General features: G+C 36.7%; 2 protein-coding genes across 2 annotated transcripts; both read right to left on the reverse strand.

The window, feature by feature from the left end:
* Positions 1-185: 185 nt before the first annotated feature.
* On the reverse strand, positions 186-7,084 carry Smp_166230 (hypothetical protein; the record flags this gene model as incomplete). The annotated part of the gene is made up of 3 exons (XM_018790485.1): positions 186-546; positions 2,803-3,060; positions 6,908-7,084. The coding sequence occupies 3 exons, from the start codon at positions 7,082-7,084 to the stop codon at positions 448-450; spliced, it is 534 nt and encodes a 177-aa protein (XP_018646218.1). The 3' UTR covers positions 186-447.
* Positions 7,085-12,246: 5,162 nt separating this feature from the next.
* On the reverse strand, positions 12,247-25,291 carry Smp_166220 (ubiquitin-activating enzyme E1b, putative; the record flags this gene model as incomplete). The annotated part of the gene is made up of 11 exons (XM_018790486.1): positions 12,247-12,690; positions 14,520-14,837; positions 16,436-16,718; positions 18,336-18,539; positions 19,850-20,001; positions 21,487-21,914; positions 23,096-23,378; positions 24,855-24,919; positions 24,958-25,028; positions 25,064-25,147; positions 25,187-25,291. 11 exons carry the CDS (start codon positions 25,289-25,291, stop codon positions 12,404-12,406), a joined length of 2,280 nt encoding a protein of 759 aa, XP_018646219.1. The 3' UTR covers positions 12,247-12,403.
* Positions 25,292-25,999: the final 708 nt, after the last annotated feature.

Here is a 25,999-nt window from a genome sequence, read left to right on the forward strand (position 1 = left end):
AAACACCATGGCGTTATCCACTCCTGGATTCCACTGTTAGCCACTAGCCATCTTTACTTACAACGTTTGTGAAATAAGGCTATATCGAGGCAATACACACAGTATACACATATGCCAATAAGAGAGAGACTAATCAATCGCAGTCCTAAACATCAATAGGAACATTCAAACAAAACAATACCAAGTGAATTAATATAATTTATTATTTACTCATTTAAATTAATAAAAACTGAACGAAAAAAAATATAAAAAAAAGTTTCATACCAAAAGAAAATAATCGTTACTATGGAATTTTATGAGAAAAAAATTACAAAAACAAAAACATAAATGCTGATCTTGTTAAGAATTGGTTCACAAACAAGGATGAAACGATGATTATCACTGATCATCAAGACACGATGTAGTAAACGAGGATGATGATGATGATGGTGTCTTTGGTGCTAGTGTTCATGATGTTGAGGATGACGAAGACTTGTTCGATGATAGAATTTCATCTAAGATTGGAATAGTTGAGTTTTCTGATAAATTAGGCAATAAAGATGTGTACTGAAATTGAAAAATAAAATAAAACGAGATTGTTCACACAAAAAACGATACGATATAACTACCCTTCTCACTTAAAATATCGACATTTTAACAGTAGGATGATGAAATCTTTCAAACAATTTTCTAAACGGTACATGTTTACCTCTTATTCTATGCAACACATATATATTGTTTCTAACTGGGCAGGTGAAACAAAGATTATCGTTAAATGTCTCTATACCAAAACACAGTAAAAGTTTCAGTGACTATTGATACTTGACACGATAGTGGAACACGTTTGTTGTGATGACCTAATTGAGGTATGTTGACTAAAACACCTATTCCTTAAAGTTCTACAATACCAACTAGATCGGTCGGAGAACGGTAAGACTAAAGCTAGCAAATTAAGGCAAGAGGGTAAAGTCCTGCTGCTAACTATATACAGAAGCAACAACAGTAATGTATTTTTTAGATAGCCGGCATCTACAGAGATGCTGCCTACTTTTTAAGAAAGGGAAGAACAGAAAATATTGGCAACAAAAATGTCAAATCTCATCTTACTTCACGGATTTCTATCTCCGGAGGTAAGGCCTTTAAACTACGGATCTCACACATCAGAAACATGGAATAATAATGTGTAGTCGGCCTTAAGCAACTGGCCACAAGGATCTGAAGTCACATCCCCAAGTGATTAAGACTACTCCTTAACAAGTTTTCTTTTCATGCCCCTCTAGATGTATCATTCAACGGTGTAGGCAGCCGGAGTGAGAACCCCTTTCACATCTCTAACATCATTACTTTAGACCACTTTGTTCATGATCAAATTGCCAAGTCAGTTTTTGTCGTTGTATCATTCACGGTATCAACCTTTCTTTTATGATTTCATCCCAAAATGTAACAAAAACTGACTATTCAAGTTTCCTTCAACCGCTCTTTAAGCTATATGTTTCAGACTTCAATGTCAAATAGAGCAACATACTTCGTTAGCTAGGATTCTAGAATCACATTACGGTAATACGCTACATATAAAACTATAATAACTATTTTTGGTTAAGTAGTCAGACTGAGATTATTTTTAGGTAAAGATAGGTGGTGGCCAGTAGTGTAATCCACAATGTATATTCTATCATATTTTGTACTCGTCAACTGTGTCTGCATTCCAGAGTTGACATTCAGTCTGAGACCCAAACCCAGTACTGTTTGCATCAAGCATCATTGCGTTATTCACTTAGCTACTGAAAAAAATGCAGCCCTAAAAATCAATGGGAAAATTCAAATAACCAAAAACAAAAATGCATTAAACTCCACACCATTGCACAAGCTAGTGACTATCTGCACTCAGTAACTAAGTAGATAAGGCGATGGGTTTGAAGCGAACGGTATTCAGTTCAAGTCTTTGAGTAAATATCAACTCTGTGATACAAGCAAATCAGACTAACGAGTTTTAAATAGGAAAAACGCACGTCCTTGATTTCACTGCTAGCCACTAACCATCGTTGCTTATAATCCTTGTGACTTTAAGCAATATCGAGGCCATCCTCATAGTACCCACATATGCCAAAAACAGACTGATCAATTGTGGTCCTGTACATCAATGGGAAGATTCAAACGACCAATAAAAATGAGGTTATCTTATTATGCAAGTAGTATTCCTCACAAATGGATCATAGCTGATTTTATTTTATTTATTTAAACACATTTTGTTGGTACAAGTAAGCACCAGATACATATGCACCTCATAAATCTCATTCGATTTGTGTGAGGGCTGTGATACTGCCCAGAAGCCCAAACTGAAGCAGGTGGTTTTCATAGGGAGCCACACCCGGAGCCTTTGACCTGAAGGTCTAGAACACAAGGCAGTGGAGCATCGTAAGGAGATGCAGTCCCATGGTAGCCGGTGACCAACAATTGGTTCATACACCATTTGTTCCTTCAGGATACTGGAGCCCATGTTCACCATTGGTTTGGAATGAGGGTTTTCCAACTCCCTTAGGTGGATCCTCCATACACATTACCGGACATTCGCTTTTTCTCCTCTCAATTTCGTAAACTACAGTAATGCCACGAGAAGGCAGTGAATAGGACTTCCGTGACAGAGGCTATATACGCGTGGCTATGTGAGAGCATTTCAAGAGAGAGAGCGGACTCTCCCCACTCTCGGCCGTATCAGGGCATTTGATTGATAAACATTTATAGTGATGATGACAGACAGACCCCTTTTTAAATAATAAATAAAACAACATAGCAACAACATCAAACAATTAAAAAATTACTTACATGTGATATCTTTTGTAAACTATTTTGTAATTTTTCATTAGCTTTTATTAATCTTTTTAAATTATTTACACCTTTATAAATAGTATCAAAATATTGTGTAGTAGTAGTAGTATATTGTTGTTGTTGTTGTTGTACAATATTTTCTTGATTAGATAATGGACAAGAGTTTAATTTTAAATTTGTATAGACTGGTATTAGTTTAGATAATTGAATATTGAATTGTTTAATTTTCTCAGATGATTCTTTCATTTTTTCAATCTAATTATGAAGAAAAAAAAGAAAAAACAAAGAAAGAAAAATAATGACAATAATACCTTACACATACATACATGAATATATTTTTCTGGTTAGCGTTTCTTTAGGGAGTTAGTTTTCTAAGGGATGGGGTCGCTAACCCCATACCAAACCCTCCTCCTTTACCCGGGCTTGGGACCGGCAGAAGCCCCCAGAGGAGCTACAGGCGGAGTTCACATATACATATATATTATGCAATTGAGTAAGTGAATAAATAAAGTGAAATATGAGTACATGAAATATGAATTTATGACTCTTCAAAATTTACTCTTGAAAGAGACGAAATGTGGATGTGTTTTTTCATAGGTTGAAAGTGTGAACCTATATTACATGTCTATGTAAATATTTCACCTTAAGGTTGAATGGTAGATGAGAAATTATAAACTGAGTAAGTAATTAGAGAAATTAGATCATGTATCCACTCAAGACTTAGGTCTACCTGTGCTTATCTGAGTCAGAAAAAAAGCGAGTAGTATGGATAACTATGGTTTACATACATTATAATTCGGCCTTGCTAATAAACTATCTTAATTGGTTTAGTATTTTCATTTGGATAGTGAATTTCGTACATGGTGGCAAGTGCACATCACAATTGAATTATGTTGCAGGACACAAAAGTCTCAATGGTTGAAATCAATCATCTTTGAATCATTGGATTGTAGGTTCGAGGTCTGCTTTAACTACCTGAAATTCACTAGCTGAGATGTATAATCAGTACCCACACATTTTATGAAGTCAACATAGCTCAAAGTTGAATGTGTGAACAGGTATATACACATATATATAGTACTCTTCAAAAAAATTACATATGCTGATGATATTACATACAAAGATTAGAAAAGCTTTGCAATCGAACCATTCAACCCAGAGAACAGTAATTTTGAGGAAAGACTGATTGCTTAATAAGATTATGAGAACATATCAACAAAACAACTGAGATATTTTACACAAACATGATTTGAAATCATCAATCTCATCAAAGCATGGCATGGCTTCACATCACCACCTGGTTGTGGACAAGATAAGACAGAAGCTAAAGAAACACTGGAAAACTGGACAAACAGCATTACAAAAGTTCAATACAGCCTTCCTTCGAGATACTCACAAACTCAACCAATTGAAGATAACTATCAATAACAAGTTACAAGCTTTACAGGATCTACTGAAAGAAGAAACTACTGTGGAGGACAACTGAAAACGAATCGGAGAAATACTAACTACAACGTGTCAGGAGGTTCTAGGTCCTAAGAAGCAACATCATAAGGAATGGATCTCTATGGGTACACTGGACAAGATTGAAGAAAGGAAGAACAACGAAATAGCAATAAACAACAGTCGAACAAGAACAGAGGAAGTCAAGATACAAGCAGACTACGCAGAAGCAAACAAACAAGTGAAGAAGAGCATTAAAACTGACAAGCAGAAACATATGGGAGAACTAGCAACAACAGTGGAAAAAGCTGCAAGATAAGGGAATATGAAACAACTACATGATGCAACGAAGAAACTAACAGAGATATAGTACATTGGAGAGACCCGTCAACGACAAACAAGGAAAGACAATCACGGAGATTCAAGAACAGAGGAAAAGATGGGTAGAATACTTCGAGGAATAAACCAGCTCCATTGAATCCATCGGATAACAAAGTAGAACTCACAAACCTTCACTTAAATGCCACTCCACCAACAGCAGAAGAAATCAAGATGGCCATCAGTCAAATCAAGAGCGGGAAAGCAACAGGACCTGACAATATACCAGCTGAAGCACTGAAGTTAAACATTGAAGTAACCGCAAACATGCTGCACCTTCTATTCAAGAAGATTTAGATGGAAAAAGCAAGTGCCGGTGGACTGGAAAGAAGGACAACTCATCAAGATACTAAAGAAAGGAGATCTGAGCAAATGTGGGAATTACCGAGGCATCAAACCGTTGTCAGTATCAGGAAAAGTTTTCAACAGAGTGTTGCTGAACCGGATGAAAGATGTAGTACACACCCGACTTCGAGATCAACAGGCTGGATTCTGTAAGGATCAGTCGTCACTATACATCAACTTCATTGACTATGAGAAGGCGTTTGACAGTGTGAACAGGAGAACATTATGGACACTTTTTTGACACTGTGGAGCTCTTGAGAAGATTGTCAAAATTATCCAGAATTCTTACGACGGACTACAATGCCAATTAGTACGTGTAGGACAGCTAACAGACGCATTGGATAAAGAGTGCTGGTGGGCGGCCTATGCTACTTCACGAGGGCTAACAGGCGTAGATAAGTGAGAAGTATCTCAAAACATTGGTTGAAGTAGAATGAAAGAGACCATAAGATCCAACAAATTAATGGCATGCAACATAGAGTGTTAACATACTGGTGTTAATGTTTACAAAATGGTGGGAAACAAATAGAAGCCTAAGAGTGCTATGAAATCGCTAGAAGCCTCACGTGAATCTGTAATCAGCATATCGAATAAAAGTGATAACGAACTGTTTTTCCAAATGAGGAATATTTCAGGTATAAACAATTCTTTATGAGATTCAGGTCAATTAAATTGTGTAGACGAACACATTATCTAGTTCAGAGAGAGCATAATACAATCAAAACACTTAACATTTAAGTTGAAATGATAGATGGATGTTTTAGCTCAAGTGGGATGTCTTTGGTTGTACTGTATACTCTGAGCTCAATGATTTAATTGAAAAGCTTTCATTGTCATTTTTGACAAATTCGGACATTTCAGTTGAACTGAATTTGAAATAACATCTTGGTGAGTAAAATAGTATAATTTCATTCTATGAATTATAAATTCAAACCTCCATCCTATTTACTGCAATTTGGACTACCGAATACTAGTAACACAAACGATTACATCCAGAAATTAAGCGGTGGTGAAGAGAGTTTTAAAAGGTCTCTTTAGCATTTATAATAATTATTGACACGAGGGTTTGTGAAGATTAACGAATTTCATAGATAACATCACGAAGTGATATGAGTTAAACAGTCAATGAAAATAAGAAAGAACCAGAGTTAAATCCTCGGAGAGATCGTAAATGCATATTGCTGAGAAGTCCTATCATACTAGAACAAAACAGTTGTTCAGTATTTCCTAGATTCCAATAGTTATTTAACTAAGGTCAGTTAGTGATGTTGACTATAAAATTAATAATAATCACTGTTGTTGGAGAATGCTGGTCGGCGACTCATGCTCCACTGGGGGTAACAGGCGTTTTATTTATTTATTTATTTAAACACATAAATATTGGTACAAGGAAGCATCAGATAAATATGCGCCTCACAAATCTCATTTGATTTGTCTGGGGGCTGTGATACTGCCAAGGTGCTCGAACCGGAGCAGGTGGTTTTCTTAGGCGGTCACGCCCCGAGCCTTTGACTAAAGACCTAATCCACAAAACAGTGGAGCAACGTAAGGAGATGCAGTCCCATTATAGCCAGTGATCAACGATTCATTCATACGCCATTTGTTCCCTCAGGATCCTAGAGCCAATGTGCACTATTGGTTTGGAATCAGGGTTTTCCAACTCCGCTAGGTGGACTTTCTTTTTCCACCAACCCAGTTAAAGCGCTGGACATTCATTTTTCGTCCTCTCAACTTTGTAAAGAACACCCCGGCCACGAGAAGGTATTGAGTAGGACTTTCCTGGTAGAGGCTATATACGCGTGGCCATGTGAGAGCATTTCGAGAGGGAGAGCGACTCTCCCCACTCTCGGCCGTACCAGAGCATTCGGTGGCAGCAACAAGCGTAAGTAATTAAGTACTGTTGCGAAAAAAAAATAATCAAGTTAAATATACTTACATCAATATCATGTTGATCAAAATGTGTACACGATTCATCGCACGGAATGTTCGAGATATTTTCTTTATTTTCATATTCTTCATAATGTTTATTAAGTAAATGACGAATTTTTTGAAATATTTCTTCTACTTTCAAATGAGCTGATTGAACGGTTTCATATTGTGGAATTGTTTCCATCGACTTATCATGATCCAATAAATTTGGATATTCTTGACGGATTGCCAAAATTTTATCAACTAATTGATCTAAATATGTATCAGATAATACATTTGCAAAACCTTTAGATTTTTGTAAAATTATATTGAATTCTGTTGAAGATGATGAAGATAATGGTGGAAGTCTCTTTTCCAAATGATCAGCCTTTCATCCAATACAAAGTGGAAAAAAACAAAAAAAAAGATAAAAATAGGTTACCCATCCTTCGTTATCAAAATGTTTGAAATGAATAGATATTTATAAGTAAGAGAATAGAGTAAAACCTTATAGTTAACAAGAAGTTAAGGTGTTCCATCAGTAAACTGACATTGTGATTTTTCAATGGCTAATGATATTAATTAGTTGATCAAATAGAAATAAACAGAAAATGTTTAAAAAAACATTCAACCATGAAAATACTAAATCTCCACAAAACCCCTTTCTGACAATAATAATAATAATATGCTCACTAGTGACTGATTTCGAGAGGTAAATCCAGGAGTTCTAGTGAGAAGCAGTGACCAGTGGAGTTCAAAACACGCCTGTTGTGAGATAGGAACTCACTGAAGACAATTGGTGAACGGTTGCTCGAAATCGTGGATTGGTTGAAGTTAGACATTAACACCGTTGGATGCCGGCTCAGTGGTCTATCGGTTTAGTGCTCTGGTGCGAGACTGCTAGGTCCTGGATTCGAATCTCGCGAGTGTGGAGTCGTGGATGCGCACTGCTGAGGAGTCCCATAGTAGGACGAAACGGCCTTCCAGTGCTTCCAGGTTTTCCATGATGGTGTAGCTTCAATTGACTCACGCTTTCAACTATGAAAGTACTAAATCTTCACAAAACCCCTTCTGATAATAAGAAAACAACCTTAAAATGAGTAGTTAATTGTTCAACGCTTAACGAGCAATAGGTCGGTGATTAATGAATTCGACTTTTGGCTAATAAGTTGGAGATTTGAATCCGACTTCAGTCAACTCGTTTTTGGGTGATTAGATTAATATCAGCAATCCTTGCATTTAGAGTATGTCTTGAAGTCAAGTATATATATATATCTTTACTATGTAAATAAGTTAGATAATGCTGATTATCATCTAAAGTGGTTCAAGAGTAAAAGTAAAAATTCACAGAATGAATATTATTCTATCATTCAATGATTTCATGACAAGTGTTTATTTATTTTTATTATTTATTTAAACACATAAATATTGGTACAAGGAAGCACCAGATACATATGCGCCGCATAAAACTCATTTGATTTGTGTGCGGGCTGTGATACTGCTCAGGTGCCCAAACTGAAGCAGGTGGGGGCCACACACAGAGCCTTTGACCTAAAGGCGATGGAGCGACGTTAGGAGGTGCAGTCCCATAGTAGTCGGTGACCAACGATTGATTCATACGCCATTTGTTCCCTCAGGATCCTGGGGCACATGTGCACCATTGGTTTGGAATCAGGGATTTCCATCTCCGCTAGGTGAACTTTCCGTGTACACCAACCCAGTTAAAGTGGCGGACATTTGTTTTTTCGTCCTCTCAATTTCGTAAACAAGACCCCCGCCACGAGAAGGCAGTGAGTAGGACTTCCCTGGCAGAGGCTGTATACGCATGGCCGTGTCAGAGCATTTCGAGAGGGAGAGTGGACTCTCCCCACTCTCGGCCGTACCAGGGCATTTGAGGGCCAGAATATTATTCTATCATTTAATGATTTCATGACAATTGTTTAACCGATTAACAAATAACTATACCAGAAGATTTTACAAATAGTATTTACTATTTGAGCTATCCCGTTGCTGATATTCTTGATAAAATGTCGATCAATCTCAGTTCATAGTCAATTGTTCAGTGTATAATGCATTCAGTGTTCGAAGCCAAACGTACCGAGTTCAAGTCCAAACATGAATATCAGCAATGGGATGCAAATATATTCAGCTGATTAGTCCCAATTAGAATGGAACGCATGTCTTGGATTCCAATGAAACATCAAACTAGAAGTTAATCTACTTGATAATGAATAGTTAAAGGTGAAGTGGTTCCATTCCTAGTAGCAATAGTCACAGTGGAGATTGTATCATAAGAACAGAGGATAAATAAATTGACCAGTCAAACGATAGTACCAAGACTATTCTAAAGTATCTGTAATATTGGAAATAAACAGATCCTTTCTACTGAAATTTAAGCACTGTAGATTTTATGTTCTAAAATTACTTACGCTCTATCACTAGTCCATAAATAGTTTGTAGCTAAAAACCTGTAACTGTTAAGTTTTAAATTATGTCAAATCACTTAATATTCTGATTAAACAATATTTCAGAAGGGGTTTGTATGGAGAATTTAGTACTTTCATAGTTGAAAGCGTGAGTCAATTGAAGCTACACCATCATGGAAAACCTGGAAGCACTGGAAGGCCGTTTCGTCCTACTATGGGACTCCTCAGCAGTGCGCATCCACGACTCCACACTCGCGAGATTCGAATCCAGGACCTAGCAGTCTCGCACCAGAGCACTAAACCGATAGACCACTGAGCCGGCATCCAACGGTGTTAATGTCTAACTTCAACCAATCCACGATTTCGAGCAACCGTTCACCAATTGCCTTCAGTGAGTTGATATCTCTATATTTCAATGGTTCTGTTGAAGATCTTAATCCAATTCAATGTTAGAATTTCACACTGACCCTTATAACTTTTTACAGTATGGAGTTAATTTTCATTTCTAATTAAAGCATAGTGAGTGAAGGGTGACAAATAAAAATGGTTGTGATGATTAATTCGTAAGAAAATAATTATAAGGATCTTGATGGAGTTTTGTTCTCTAAGCTGGACGGTTTGGACGTGAGACAATCTATAGTACCACTAACTCAACGGATGGAGGGAAACAACCAACTGACTTCACAAGAACAAGCAGCTTTGAAGAAACTCAGAACCAGAAAAGATATTGCCATCGTTTCAGCGGACAAAGGACACACCACAGTGATTATGGACGAAGAAGAATACATCAAGAAAGCCAAGGAAATACTCGAGGACAAAAGTACTTACAAACCGATGGATATAAATCCAGTCAAAAAACTAGACAATCGTATTTCGAAAACTTTAAACAAGCTAGTCAAAGCAGGAGAAATAACAAAGCAAGATCAATGGAGAATGAAATCCAATGGGCCAAAACTCCCTCGATTCTACGGCAGATCGAAGATACACAAACCAAACATCCCACTACGTCCAATTTTAGCACTACCAGAAACACCAACGTACAATTTGTAAGGAGAAATTTCACGAATACTGAAACATTCAGTGGATTCGTCAAACCACTCCATCAAATCCGTCACACAATTTCTTGATCAGATTAAGAACATTCAAATCAACGACGACGAGCTAATGATATCCTTCGACGTAACGGCGCTATTCACTTCAAATGAACTAAGTTTAGCGAAACTCTGTCCTTGTAAAACACGACCAAACCATCCAGCTCAGAGAACAAAACTCCATCAAAATCACCCACTTGAGCTACAAATATTCTCCATCATCTCAAAATTATAAGGATCGTTCCCCTATAGTGTAACAGCTTTATAAATAACGTTAATAAATATAAGGTTCTAAGAAGACGAGTTTGCGTACTGAAATCAACCAGTCATAAACAATAAATGGTACAAATATGAATTGACTTTTGTTTTCATGCCAAATCAACAGTTATTATATAATATACCCTTATGGGCCACGGTAATCTTGCACTGGTTTTCAGGAGAACCAGACACCATCCAGACTTTCACGCGGTAACCCAAACACTACAGCTCAATCCCGTTCAACAGGAGATCCAGACACTGCCCAGGCTTAACTCAAGCAGTGCAGCTCATTCCCGTCCTATAGAAGAACCAGACACTATATAGGCTTCAACGCTACAATCCGAACAGTACAGCCCAATCCTGTGGCGCAACCACTCAGGTACCAAACACCCTGGTGGACTATTTGTACCGTTCACATACACATTCACATCCCGTGTATAAATATTCCGATCAGTGATCACGTTGATCGCCAAATCAACACAGCAAGATGAAACTACTAGGATAAATACCACAGTAGTGGTAGTAGTGATAGTAAATAAGGGACTAGTTATAGAGGATAAAATTCGAGAAAAATTAATCAATAGAATAAATAGTATAAAACAATCCTGGAACTCAGGATCTAGGAGTGGTGAATGCATCTGAGTCATTGTGACTTATTCCGGACCATATTAATAAACATCACCAACCATTGATGATGGATAATTATGAAGCATTCAGCAGGATAGTCTGCATCTATCAACACGTACAAATTCAGCAGTCAATGAATTGATAGACTGATATTCTTAGTTTGGTCGCCCCCAGCTTTCGTTAAGTCTACTCCTACACCAGGAAGCATTGCACAACGAGGTAGGAGGTGGCTGAGTGCACTAGGATACAAGTGTTAACCATCTTTCAGTTTATGAAGATTCACTACCTCATCAACCGACTTCTTATCTTTATATATCACCATAAGTTTAACCTCAGCATGGTATACGTGAGTAACAGAATGGAAAACATCTGAATGACTCGATGTGTAACACTAGCGAAAAATAGCAGAGGTGTAATTATTACACAAACAGCAACCAGATACTATACACCTCCTTACACAACTTAGTTTAACAGTCAGTAACTTCATCGACTGACAATAATCCTACGTTTAGTAACGCCTTAAATTTCTTGAAATCTACTCCAACACCAATCTAAGCATATAGAATACTATTGTAAGTTTACTGAAGACAGTAAATACTTTTTTTTCTTCACAGATATAACAATATATCCTTCTGACGAGTCATGACACAATGATACCAAGAACAAACTTGTAAACTAATCAAAACAAAACAAACAATCGTGACTAAAACAAAATATCGGTGTCATTGTAGATTGTATTGTATTATTCAAGTATACATATATGTTGAATGGTACAAAAGTACAAACATAGTTTATAACAAAATAAATTATGATGAACAGTTATGAAGAAAAAAAGAAAATTTAATGACCGGTTAGTTAATTGGCATGCATACACACGCACACACACATATACAAGAGAGAAAGGGGGGGGTCAATCTAGTATATGTTTTTTGTTTTTCAGTTGAAAAAGAAGAAATGCCAATGAAACATTATGAGAGAGGAGAGCAAAACAAACAAAACAGTAACCATGTAACCTTGTACAAAATGATTACTTTTGCACAAAAGAATATAAAATGACAACACACACACACAAGTACATACAAAGATCCATGGTATATATATATATATATATCAGTCATTGATTTATTCAATAATGATTAAATCATCATCATTGTCGTCGTCGTCAGCAACCGGTACGATAATGGATGATGATCCTGTTGTTAATTCTTTATCAAATCGTAATTTCTTCTTTATTCTATTCAAATTGTCTTGATCAAGACATTTACGTTTAGTACTATTATTACTAATACTAGTATTACTAGTATTGACACCATTTTCCAAATCTTCATTTAGTTTAATCATAGAATCTTCAGTAATTTCAATTAAATCATCCTCAGTATCATCATCACCATCATTGTGAACAAATTTATCTAAGGAAAACAACAAAAGAAGAATAACAGAGAAGAAATAAATTAGAATATCTAGTTAAAAATAATTTGAGATAGACGCTTTGAGATTAATCTCATACACCTTAAAAGGATGCAATTGAGAAGGTAGATTAATGCTCTCGTATTGTTCATGTTTAACTCCACTTGTAGCTCTTATAAAGTTACTGCCGGTCCCAAGTCCGGAATGCGATCCTACACCTCGAAATGCAAAGTGTTGTTTTAGGACTGGATTGCATCGGTACCTGAAATAATGATAGGGAGTGAAGTAGTTGAGCGTGTTGACAGCTTCACTTATCTTGGTAGTCTCATCAGCCCTTGTGTTCTGGTGTATGACGAAATCTCAGCACGGATACAGAAGGCTCGTCTAGCTTTCGCCAACTTGCGCCATTTATGGCGTAGGCGAGATATCCGTCTAGCAACAAAAGGACGGGTTTACTGTGCAGCAGTCCGTTCTGTCCTACATTATGGCAGCGAAACATGGCCCATAAGAGTAGAGGATATTCGTAGGCTACTAGTGTTCGATCACAGGTGTCTTCGAAGGATTGCTCGTATATCCTGGGACCACCGGGTAAGTAATTTTAGTTGTTAGGAAACAGGTACTAGGTAAGGATGGCAAATCGATTGATGAAGTAGTGAATCTTCATCAGTTGAGATGGCTGGGACATGTGTTACGTATGCCCAACCACCGACTGCCCCGACGTGCAATGTTTCATGGTGTAGGAGTAGGTTGGAAGAAAGCTAGGGGCGGCCAGACCAAAACATGGCATAAATCCATGAAGTCACTGACAAGTGGACTGAGCCATGTTGGTAGGTGTAGACTACCTGGTTGGGATTCGCGAGATGATAGCAACCGATGGTTAGAGACCTTGAATGACATGGCTCAAAATCGTTTGCAATGGCGAAGGTGTATCCACTCTTTGTGTTCTCCCAAATTCTAATCTTCTGAATTATTTGTGTCCTTTTCCTTTTTCTCTTTCCAAATTTATTTCACTGTATTATACTCCTTCAATAACATCTTCAAACCCTTATCTTTTACATAATACTTATACTCTTACTACTTCTACCAATATGGGATTTGAATCGACAACTGCACCTCTGTGTTAATGTGGTATGGTAACTTGAACTGATGTACGTACATGTGAAGTTCTATGTTGTGACTGACTGACTGAGGTTTTGGAGGCACAAACCAGGACTGCGCATACAAACACGTTGCGAGACTAATATTTTGTGACCAGGCTAAGTCGTGACAAAACGAAAAGTATTTAGGGAAAATGTTTCTATCAGTCTTGCAAAAGTATTTTACACTTCCATGTTATAAAGTATATTCCAAAAATATAGACACTAGTTACCGACTGATAAAGAGCGACTTGTGGGGCTTGTGTCATACACCAATACGACAATTTTCAAGATGAACTGTACGAGCAGCATATTTACATTAAAATGTACACCTTTTAAAGCCCTTTCTTCAAGTACCATTCATGACGAATCCGAAATATGATACCATTGAGTAATAATGTCCAACTAACGAATCAAGAATGCAAGTATTTAGCACTAGATACCAATCATTTAGGAAACAATCATGAATTAGTTAAAGACATTGTCATCGATTGAATCGGTTACGATAGGTTTTGTGTGTGTATTCAATACCATTTTTAACGTCCTATGCTACTCGCTAGCTTCACTGTAATTAATGTTATCTTACCTTTTAATTGAATGACATAAACCCAAATGATTAAGATAACCTACCTAATTTCCAAATACTTATACAAAAAGACCCATAGATATATTAAAAAAATATGCTCTCTCATTACCTGTATGTTCATTGTTCTCTTTATCAGTATTCTTTTCTAATATTGTATTATCTTTTGAATTCGGCAAAATAGAATTCATATCACCTACAATTCTCCATGTCTCAGATTGTAGCTCTTCACTAGTCAATTGTTCTTCTAAACGACTACTGAGATTAAGATTCAATGTTGATAAATCAGAAGTAGTAGGCAATTTATTAGCTAGCTCTACACTAATACATGATAAAATAAGTCGAATAGTGAAATCTTGACGAAAATCATCACATTGTAAACAAGTGCCATGTGTTAATTTAAAGTCAGCTAATGTTTTATTTAACGTCTCTGAAATGAGAAAAAAAAGACAGTTGACATAAGCAAAGAATTACCAGTGATAGAATTATTAAAACGAAATAAATAAATCAAATGGTGATGATATATTTTGTAGGTTGGAAAAAGCGGAGAGGTGGTCAGTGTATGACATGGTGTCGTGGTATGAAAGAAAGCTGCAAAGGGCTAGCTTCTGTTGATCCTTCATGACTCCCTGGATAGGGTCCGAGAGATGGTGCAACATAGTGGCTAGAGGCGTTATCAGATATGGCTTAGAATAGAAGCCAGTGACGAGCCTGCTGTAACCTTCTTTTACTTTTTTCATAAAGAGTGGTTATAACTTTCTTAACTGAGAGAGTTCCTCTGGTTGTACATTTCAGTTCCCACCATCATTACTCTTCTCTTCTTTTTTTCATCCTTTTCTTCTTCCCTTATATGCACATCTTCCCCCTTTCTCCTCCCATTCTCATTATTTTGTGTGGCGCATATGTATCTGGTGCCCTTTGTACCAATATGTATGTGTTTAAATAAATAAATAAAAAGATATATTTTGTACTGTTTTGTCTAATTTACTAAACCAAATAATTAATTAACGTAGAACCCAGAAACTCGCGTTAACACTAATCCTGTTAGGCAGTTAGTTTAGAAGTAGTCAGATATGGTAGATTAGCACTAGAAACGATTAAACAAACATAACAGTGATCATCACTTATTGACTGCTCATTAACGAACATCCCAGTCCTATAGAAGATCAGTCGTTGCGAAGTTTGGTGACGCAGGGTCAAACCACACAGAAAATATCAGTCCCCTCGAAATTGCAGATACATTTTGATGATGGGTGCTAACTAGCAGAGAAATTGCGTTTCCTGTTGGCCACCTCTAATCATGCGATTTCGATTCACTAAGACAAGTTGCCACACTGTAACTTGATTAAGAGAATTCAATCAGCCTTAAACGACAAGACAAACATAACATCGATCAGTGACCAGTTGAGTGTAACTCCGATTCTGTATGTCACACCATCCATAGGTTGTGTAAATCACAACGTCTTCAAAGTCTTTAAACAAGACATTTGAGACTCAGAAGAGTGGTTATTGGTACACCTTACATGAGTTAAACTATCATAGTTATATATGCAAAATATACAAGACTACAACACACCACAATATATAAAATTTCATTGTGCAAATAACTAAAATCATTTCGACAGCAAAATTGAGTAAAACAGTACCTATCGCTTAGAACCTTCATGTGTTATCTATTGGGCTACTGGGTCCATAGTCATCGATGTTTGAAGGGTATGGTGCGTATTCGTAACGGATAGTATTATTCTGCTATAAGTGTTAAGGAATGAATTTCAGGTGTGGACCCTAATGCTGGTCACAATCTAAATGTACTGAAAATTTATAGCGAAAAATCGAGTGCCATAATGTATATACCTCAACAAAGACTGGTCGAATATGTCAACATGTCGGTAAATGTAAAGTAATCTCCAGTCATTTTTACAATTATACAAATTACTTAAGGCTGGATACGTATACGTGTAGTAAATTTATTGAGAAAGAAATTAGATCAAGAACTCAAATGGTAATAGCGAAAATTGGTAAACCAACCTTCATCTGTTTCATCTTCTTCACTTGATATCAGTATAATGCCACGATCAGGTACCTCGACATCTGGAGCAAGCATACCTAAATGTCGTATCAAGATACGATCACGTAGAATACGCAATGTTAATAATTCTGGTGCACAGAGTAAATGCAGTTGAGAATTTCTAACAGAATCACTACAAACTAAACAAGATGGATTCGGTGGTGCAGGTTCAACAGGGACTACAAGACGACGATTGCCACGACGACCAGTTGGTCGACGATGTATGTAAACAGAACGAATACGCTAGAGAAAAAATAGTAATGAGACTGAAATAAACCTCTTTTGTTGACAACTTACTGATTTAAATATAAAAATTAGTTATTTCAGTGTTCTCTGTAGTAGATCACCACGATACTAAACGCGAAATGTTGCACAATGACAGTCAATGTGCAACAGATAATATACCGCACATACAGTTACAAACACAATTCTTTACAAGCACAATAAAATATACTGAAATTAGCCTTTATTATTTCAGCAACTGTAGATGGGTGAAAGACTGACATCGTTGACGGAGCTCCAATGAGGAACTACTACTTAGAATGTAATTAGTAACATAGAATAATAATCGATAAAATAGATGCCAAACAGTGCAAATTTTATCTGATATGATAATGAAAAAATGTTTTCACTACCATTCGAAATGTATTTGCGATGCTTACTTATTGAATTGCCTTTCTTTTTTAAATAAGTTATTTTTATTTATTTAAACACATAACTATTGGTACAAGGAGGAACCAGATACATATGCGCCACACAAATCTCATTCGATTTCTGTGAGGGATGTGATACTGACCAGGTGCCCAAACCGAGGCAGGTGGTTTTCTTAGGGGGCCACACCCGGAGCCTTTGACCTGAAGGTCTAGTCCACAAGGCAGTGGAGCATCTTAAGGAGATGCAGTCCCATGGTAGCCGGTGACCAACGATTACTTCATACGCCATTTGTCGCCTCAGGATCCTGGAGACCATGTGCACCATTGGTTTGGAATCAGGGTTTTCCAACTACCCTAGGTGGACCCTCCATGTCCACCAACCCGGTTAAAGTGCCGTACATTCGCTTTTCGTCCTCTCAATTTCGTAAACAACACCCCCGCCATGAGAAGGTAATAAGTCGGACTTCCCTGGTAAAGGCTGTATACGAGTGGCCATGTGAGAGGATTTCAAGAGGGAGAGCGGACTCTCCCTACTCTCGGCCGTACCAGGGCATTTGGGGGCCAATAAATAAAATGTACATGAGTTTAATTATCACTTTACCCATATTTCCGAACAGGAAAAATGAGGTCAAATTAGTTGTGTAGAAAAGCATCAGTCCGTTTTACTTACATAACTCTGAAAGTACTCTTTCAAATTAAAACTGAAATTCGGAAAATGACTCAGTCGATTAGTAGAGAAATTAGTTGGTACGAATAAGACTAGGATCGGTTAAATAAAAAGGTAGCATCATTCGACTGTCATAAACTGCTGGAAACAGTTGTATTCAAGTAATCTGGAATTATAAAGCTGATCAGAGATAGGGGGAATTCACTGATATAGAACAGAATTGACCACAATGGAATTAGATTCATTTATTATTATTAATGGAATGGAAAGGTATGTATTAAGGAATAATCAAATTCAAGATCCAGAGGAATAAATAGAGTGAGTGCATTTGGTTCATTTTGATCGATTCTGAACAACGTTGCCCAAAGCCTCCAGCCAATGATCACCGTTATCGCTTATACCTTGATGACTTCATAAACTGGTGCTCTGTCTTGGTTTGACCTCCCCTAGCTCTTTTCGAAACTACTTTTACACTGATTAACCATAAATAAGAGAGGTATATACAAGCAAAATAAATATTGGAATCAATATTAAAATTACCTCAAACTTTTTAGATAAAATATGTCTAGCTTGTAGTACCATAAGACCAGCGACGATGGCATTTGTTGATGCTACGGCCGGGATAATATTCCCAGCTAAAGATTTAATAATAAATCTGTTTAACTGATCAGCACCGGGTAAATGAAATAACTGTGATCGAATAATTGATGCCGAGGCGACAAAATCCATAGCTTCCTGGTCATCCTACAATTGAAAATGATAGTGATAGTAGTAACAGTAATATGAATATATGAATTAATATTAAATAAACGAACTGTGGCGATCAGTGGGATCCAGGATGTGCGTTTTGTGTTATTTGGGCCCCGTCACCTGGATGTACTTCCATCCATGTTGATGACCACAATGGGACTTGAATTCAGTACCTTTTGTTTCAAACACGCAACGATTTATCCAACAAGCTATTGAGTCCATATAACCATCGTAACTGGTTTAACAAGTATGATGTTTGTATCAATAGTAGTAAACGGCTGAATTATCTTATTTTCGAAATTTAGGATGGAATTTTGATCCGTCTTTGTCGAGATAAATGCATCCATCATACTGTGCAGGTTGCATTGATACAGTCAATTTATGGTACATGTTTTCTATGTTAAAGTATGAATAGATCATAAATCTGTGTAACTAACAGATAAGTTAAAAACGATAGTTCATTTGCTTAAGAGCTTGACTTTCAACTGTTTAGGCAATAAGTGTATATCGCACTTCATTAGCTTTAGTTTTGACAACTAGATATTATCATCGTTAACTATCACACAGAAAACGATAAGATGTGACTTAAGGCTTATAAATTAAAGTTTTACTTCGTTGTATAGAGTTTTGATGATGATGATGATTAGGCATTAGAGATATGGAGGTCCGCAGTGTCTTTAGAAGAAGGTATAAAATTAGCAATTAGACCTGAAAAAAAGCCTAAACTGAATTAGATATCTGGACAGGCGTTGTTCTATGAAAAGATGATGGACAAATATCAGTAAACTCTTTTCGATTATCATTACACATCCGTTTCTTATACAGAACACACTATTGTGATGTAATACTTCAGGTAAGTAATTTAATCATAAACGCGTTTTTATTGAGAACTTCACACACAATTCTACCATCATAAAGTGTTGTTATGGTGTGATTGCTAGTATGACTTATTTACCACACATAGATTCATATATTATGGCTCCGAGTTACACTTAAGACATCAGGAATAATGATACTAATCGGCTACTCACATCGAAGGGAGAAGTGAAGAGTATTCAAACCTGCAGCCTATTTATTAAAAGTCAGGTGTACTTCAACTACGAAGCAACCCCATACCAATCTGCAATCACTAACGATAGTAAATATTTACTTAAAAATGTTATTTGATTGAGACTTAGTTTGCAAAAAGTAAACAACAAGGGAAAAACCTAAATCATCATTAAAATATTTTTGACATAAAAGGCTCCATACCGAATTGCCATAGAAAAAAAACTAAAAATCCACGATATAACATTATGAATTACCTTGTCCCATACTAAGTATTTATCTCCTTCACCATCTTCTACTTGTTTCTGTAGTTTGTCAACTGATTTTAAGAAAATACGAAGCCAACCCGATGTAGATAGTCTACGTTGATCACGTAATTCACTGATACATGCTGAATCGAATAACTCATCTGATATTGTGGTTAGATTTAAGTATGGATTTTGTTGAACAAAAACTGAAATCAGTTTACGGTAGTTTATGCGAAAAAAACGATATTATTGATGAATTATGCAGTGTCAGGCATAAGTACAACGTAGGACTTACCATATGTGTACATCGGCTTAAGTTGCCACAACCTTTTAGCACAGAGAGATGAAATTATCAGGATGAATCTTAGAGTAACAGAAATAGTACCAGTGTTAGTGGTAATAGAAAAAACTAGGCATCGAATATACGACTCGAGAATAAAATATAAATTAGTGAGATAAAAAAACGAATTGAAATACTTAGTATTTGAAGGAAGAGTGTGAACGCATCTGCGCCATTGAGAACGAATTTCAATCATGTCGCTCGCGATCTGTAACCATTGGCAACGATGATCAAGAAGACCTCAGCTAGGTAATCTACATCTGCCAATATAGATTAGCCAAACAGTTAGAATCTTCATGAACTGATGTCACAACTTCCTCTGGCCATCCCTAGCTTTTTCACGACTTATTCCTACACTAACCATCTTCGTGTGTCGAGAGAGTCGGTAGATGAGCATACACAACACACTTCCCGACCATCACAATCAACAAAGATTCACTATGTTGTTAATCGGCTTACCATACTTACTTGGTACCCTGGGTTTAACCTCAGAACTGTCAACTTGACGATCCCAAAATATACCGCCGCTGTTTCAAAAACATCCATGACCGAATACTAATAACCTACGAATATCCTGTATTTTTAAATGCCACAGTCAATATTGTTTGGGAAGATAGAACGAATTTGTCGAGTAGAAGGTATTAAATACTTTTCAAACTCAAAATCTAGAAGAACAAAAAGAGTGAATGCACTGCATAATTGACTCATTTCAACCGTCTCCAACCATTGGTTACAGTAATCGTAAGGACCCCAACTAGGTAGTCTACATTTACCAGACACACATCAACGCAAAGCCTAACATATATGTGAATTTCCTCAAGTTTCTACACCACGTTAGCATAACGAGACTAAAATAACAAGAAAGATCCAAACGATGTAGTGATATAAAAAAAAAATTTGAAATACGGTTAAGAAAGGGAGCGGAGAAGCACGCATGAAGAGATACTAGATCGAGAAGAAACATTTTAATCAAGCTACATACATATAGCAGCATCTAGTAACATGGCTCGGATCAATAGTTAATGGCTTGATAAACCGATGCTACATATTGGTTTGGTCACCCCTAGCTCTAACCCAAACTACGCCTAGAAAATCAAACATCACGTGTCTTGGCAGGTGATGGTTGATTTTTTCTATGATTTTATTAGATTTAAACACTAAATTTCCAAACAGTACTGTAATATAGTGAGAATTTTAACTGTTTAGATGACATCAACGCACATGTTTACAAAGATTAAAACTGATATTAAAAACTTAATCGAACGAAGAAGAAATATTAATTCCAAAATGAAAACAAAATACCTACCACCTGAATCTTTTTCTAATGCATCTTTCATTGTAGTCTTTTCCAAAGGACTCGGTTCTCGACGATCTTGACGGTCAACCCATAAATCACGCATACTAACCAATGTTACGATGTCATGATGAAATAATCTCCAAGATAGTGAAATGGCACCAGATGAAATTTTACAATTTTCTAAATTAGACTGATCATTTTCATTACTAGACCACAGAATGTGAAACCATTCTCTTAAAGTAATTTGATCAGGTTTAACTGAATTTACAATCGCTTTACTATCTATATTTAACACATCATCAGATTTATTGGTAAGATCGTTTTTAGCCGGCAACAATTCATCATTAGTCTGATTACGATCATGGTTCTGTAGACTTGGATCAGAGAAATCTGGAGAGACATCTTCATCATTTACATCAGGTTGACCGAATAACTGACTAGCAAATCGAAAATATAAAAACAATCATTAATTTTTAGTCAGTTTAAATAACAGATGACACTAGCTAGAGACCTGGCGGACTACAAAGGACTCTGGATAGTTATATCATCCAAATTTTGGACTCCTAAGTGAGGGAGTAAATCCAAGTTTCAAAAGTCAAATTAAGACGGTGGATAAGACAATTTGTTCAGAGTTCATTATGCATTTAATCAAGGTCTCAACCACATCCTGTTATCTAGTACAGGGAGGACAATTATATAAATATCCATGATTTGTCTACATTATAATTTGGTTCAGTAATTAAAAAGTTCATACTCGTTTCAGCCTCTATGTAATTTAAGTAATAGGTATGATATATTGTACGGAAGCATATATATTAACTGAACCATACAAGTTTTTCAACTGGTAAGAAGTAAGTAATTCAAAAATCTCCACAAAGCCTTTCGTTTAATAATAATAAATCACTGCTTTGTAAAGATTTAATCAAAATGAAAATAGATTGTCACCGAAGACTTAAAATAAGCTGAATTTTTAATTCCCTCTTTACCAGGAACACATAAAGAAGCTTGTTATAATATGATAGTGAGGTGTGGGATTTGTTAGAGATATTGAATTTCATTCTTATTTTTACATCTCTTATTACACTTTGATTTTCACTAAGTTAAAACCGAAAATCTAAGGTGGGAATAGTCAAGAACGAGATAGTTTGTATGATTTGCAGTACTGCACATGAACTTAGAACAAAGCATACGGTTACCTTACAGAACTGCCTTAAACTTAAGAACTTGACATGAGTCTAATTAGTAACACAATTGAGTAATTTTGTTAGTACTTCTAGTGAAGCTATTGACCAGAATATACTAGTATTTATTTATTTATTTAAACACAAATATTGGTATAAGGGGGTACCAGATATATATGCGCCACACTATGCTATACTTTTTCATAATATTTAGTAGTTCATCCTACTTCTAACTTGGAATAAATAGTTTGTGACCTTACAAAGTAGGCATAAAGAGGCTGACAATTCAGTTATTAGTTGAATACATTTTGGATGAAAGCAATGAGTAATGCTTTCCTGGTAGACACCCGTCCAGATAATACAAAGTTATTTCCACCAAGGGAAAGTTGTCGGCACAAACCGGATACAAGTTTAGGAAAATTTAAAGTTATTCTCACTTGAATAAATACTTTGCCCAAACAACACAGTGAATTGGCTCAGATGGAGTGTTACGTATGGTGCAAGCTGGATAGTAACGCTGACTTAATCCACGAGGCTGACATTCATAACATCCCGTACGATAGATTGTCGCTTGATTTGCTTCTGTGTTGGTGGCCTGCGATTCACCCATTTCAACTACAGGAATTAACGGTTCGACCTGCCCTAAGTAACCAGCTGTGCCGGACTCAATTAAGGGGATCTTTGCCGATATACACATGCGATTCACATGTTTTCTTGCAGCTATATAAAAGTTAAAAACGGGAATATGAATGTAGGACCATAAACAATCAAAAAGAAATCACAAATGCTACTCTTTGAAGAACAGATTTCATACAATCCCTTTTACTTGTTTGATCACCATTAATATCAGTATGGTGTCAAAGATAATGTTCTCATATAAGTGGTTATAAGCTTTTTCTTATTATAAAGAGAAAAAAATGGATGGGACAAAAAATAGGAAATAAAATAACGGGGTATGACAACATTCAAGAGGTAATTTATTTGAACCTACATATCATATCTAAGTCAAAGGAAATATTAAATACATTTGCTTAGAGTCAGTCAGCTACAACGTAGGACCAGGCACATATATACATCGGTCCAAGTTGCCATGCCTCATTACCACAACAAGATGTACACCGAATTCACAAAAGTCAGATGACGAATCTCCAGAAGCTCTCACTCGACTATTAGTGTTCGAGTAAAGAGCCTTCACAAGGTTTATGTACTTCTGAGATACACCATTCAATGACAGACACTGCCACAGAGCCTCTCGGTCTACAGAATCAAATGCTGCTTTTAAGTCAAGAAAAATTATGTGTTGCACCATCTCTCGGACCCCAACCAGGGAGTCGGGAATGACCAACAGAAGCCAGCCCTTTGCAGCTTTCTTTTATACCACGACACCATGTCATACACTAATAACCTCTTCGATCTATCCAACCGGTCCCAGTGTCGGTAAGTTATGCACGACGAGGAATTCTGAAACGACACTCGTAGAACATGTCCAAGCCACCGAAGTCGATGTTTCAAGATAGTGACACCAATTTGATTATCGTCGCTGTGCCCGAACACACGATGCCGAACCTCTGAATGAATAACATGGTGTTGCCACTGGGTGTCAGCAATTTTTCGGAAACAACGATTATCAAATACAGCGAATCGCCTAACATCCTCAACTTGGAGAGGCTAGGTTTCACAAGCATAGAGTAAAACTGCTCTCACCGGCACGTTCCAAATTCAATTTCTTACAGCCAGACTGAAATCACGAACGCGCCAAAGATGGTCTAGATTGACATAAGCCGCTTTGGCTTTCTCTATACGTGAATTGATTTCATCACTCACGCCACAACACACAACTACCAAAATACACGAACTCGAGTACTTCTATCCACTCACTACCCAGGGTGAGTGCAGGACCAGGGTCCTGTTAGTCTTATGAAAGTACTTTTATTTGTAGTGAGGCTGTTTATTATTTACAATCGATAATATTCTGTTTATGAATCTATCTACTCGATGCACGTAAAAGTTCGACACGAACACTTACCAAAATAAGACTGAAACTTCTCAGTCTACCTATTGAAAGTAAGCAGGACTACGATGCTATTACGCAACATAAAAACAGAAATCTTTTAAACGTATAGGCGATGCAAAAAATATAAAGCTTTGAAACAAATGCCAGTTTAAACAGAAAAATCGAACACTTCTACTACTTACCAAGATTATCTAGGGCGTTGAAAACAACACAAAACTTTCCGAAGAATTCAGAGTCGAATGACGAGCTAGTATTGAATGGGAAATTTCAATAAAAGGAAAATACCTGAATATACTTTTGTGATACGCAACAATATGAGCGGTTGGCCTGAATGCCAATACGTTGTCCCTGGCAGTCTGAGTCAGAAATAATACTAAAATTAGCCACAAACTTCTGCTTTCGAACGCCCAACATGCTTCTTACTGAACAGGAATTGTCGGTTTAAGTTGCTTACATCGATGGTATCAAGGTCAACCTAGAAAACCACGTAGAATGACGAAATGCAGTGTCATACAATTGTTATGTCATTGAACCCATTATAAACTAAATTCTTCAAGACCTCACACCCGATACCACCAGCTCCAACGAGTAATACAGAACCGCTCAATTTCGCGCTCATTTTGTCCTTGGACCGAGTGACAGAAAAACACCAGATAACTTGCCGCTTCCCTCAGTATGGATAGATATTTCATTTCACAATCAAATCTGTCACTAAATGTCTTTAAATGATCGCATCGACAACTATTCAAGTAAAATATTTCTATTATGGAAGTACTGGTGAATGCATAAAGGTAATTTTCTGCAATAGTCCTTAACTCCGATTTCATTGGGGGCCATCAAATATTGTTTTAACAGTCAGCTAAAATCCTTTCTGCAGTGAGTGCAAATTAAAACATTTATGTGAAAAAATGACTCAAGTGTAGTGGTAAATAGTAAAATCAGTAGCCTTGTAAGCATTCGACATTTGATGCTGACCGCTTTAAGCTTAATTGACTCTCGATAATGCATCTGCACTAGATCATAGGTGGATACACCGTGCTTCACATCACCTACAACCGCTGGTTAGATTAAATTTATCACTTCTCGGTATATCATTAGCCCATCAAATATATCTTTGAACCTCTTCGCGTTCGACTTATGATTTGACTGGGTTGGCATATTTCGATCATAAAATGTGCTACTGGTTGAGGCTTTGTCAAAATCTGAGAACGTGTGGATTCTTTTCAAACAACCATATTGTCAGATGTACACGAATTAGCCATGTCTGGTTTGATATACTCTTATTTGTTTGCATTACATGGTCAGTAGGACTCAGGCTTCATGGGTG

This window comes from Schistosoma mansoni (assembly GCF_000237925.1).
Source record: "Schistosoma mansoni, WGS project CABG00000000 data, supercontig 0080, strain Puerto Rico, whole genome shotgun sequence".
In the NCBI taxonomy this organism is placed as follows: domain Eukaryota; kingdom Metazoa; phylum Platyhelminthes; class Trematoda; order Strigeidida; family Schistosomatidae; genus Schistosoma; species Schistosoma mansoni.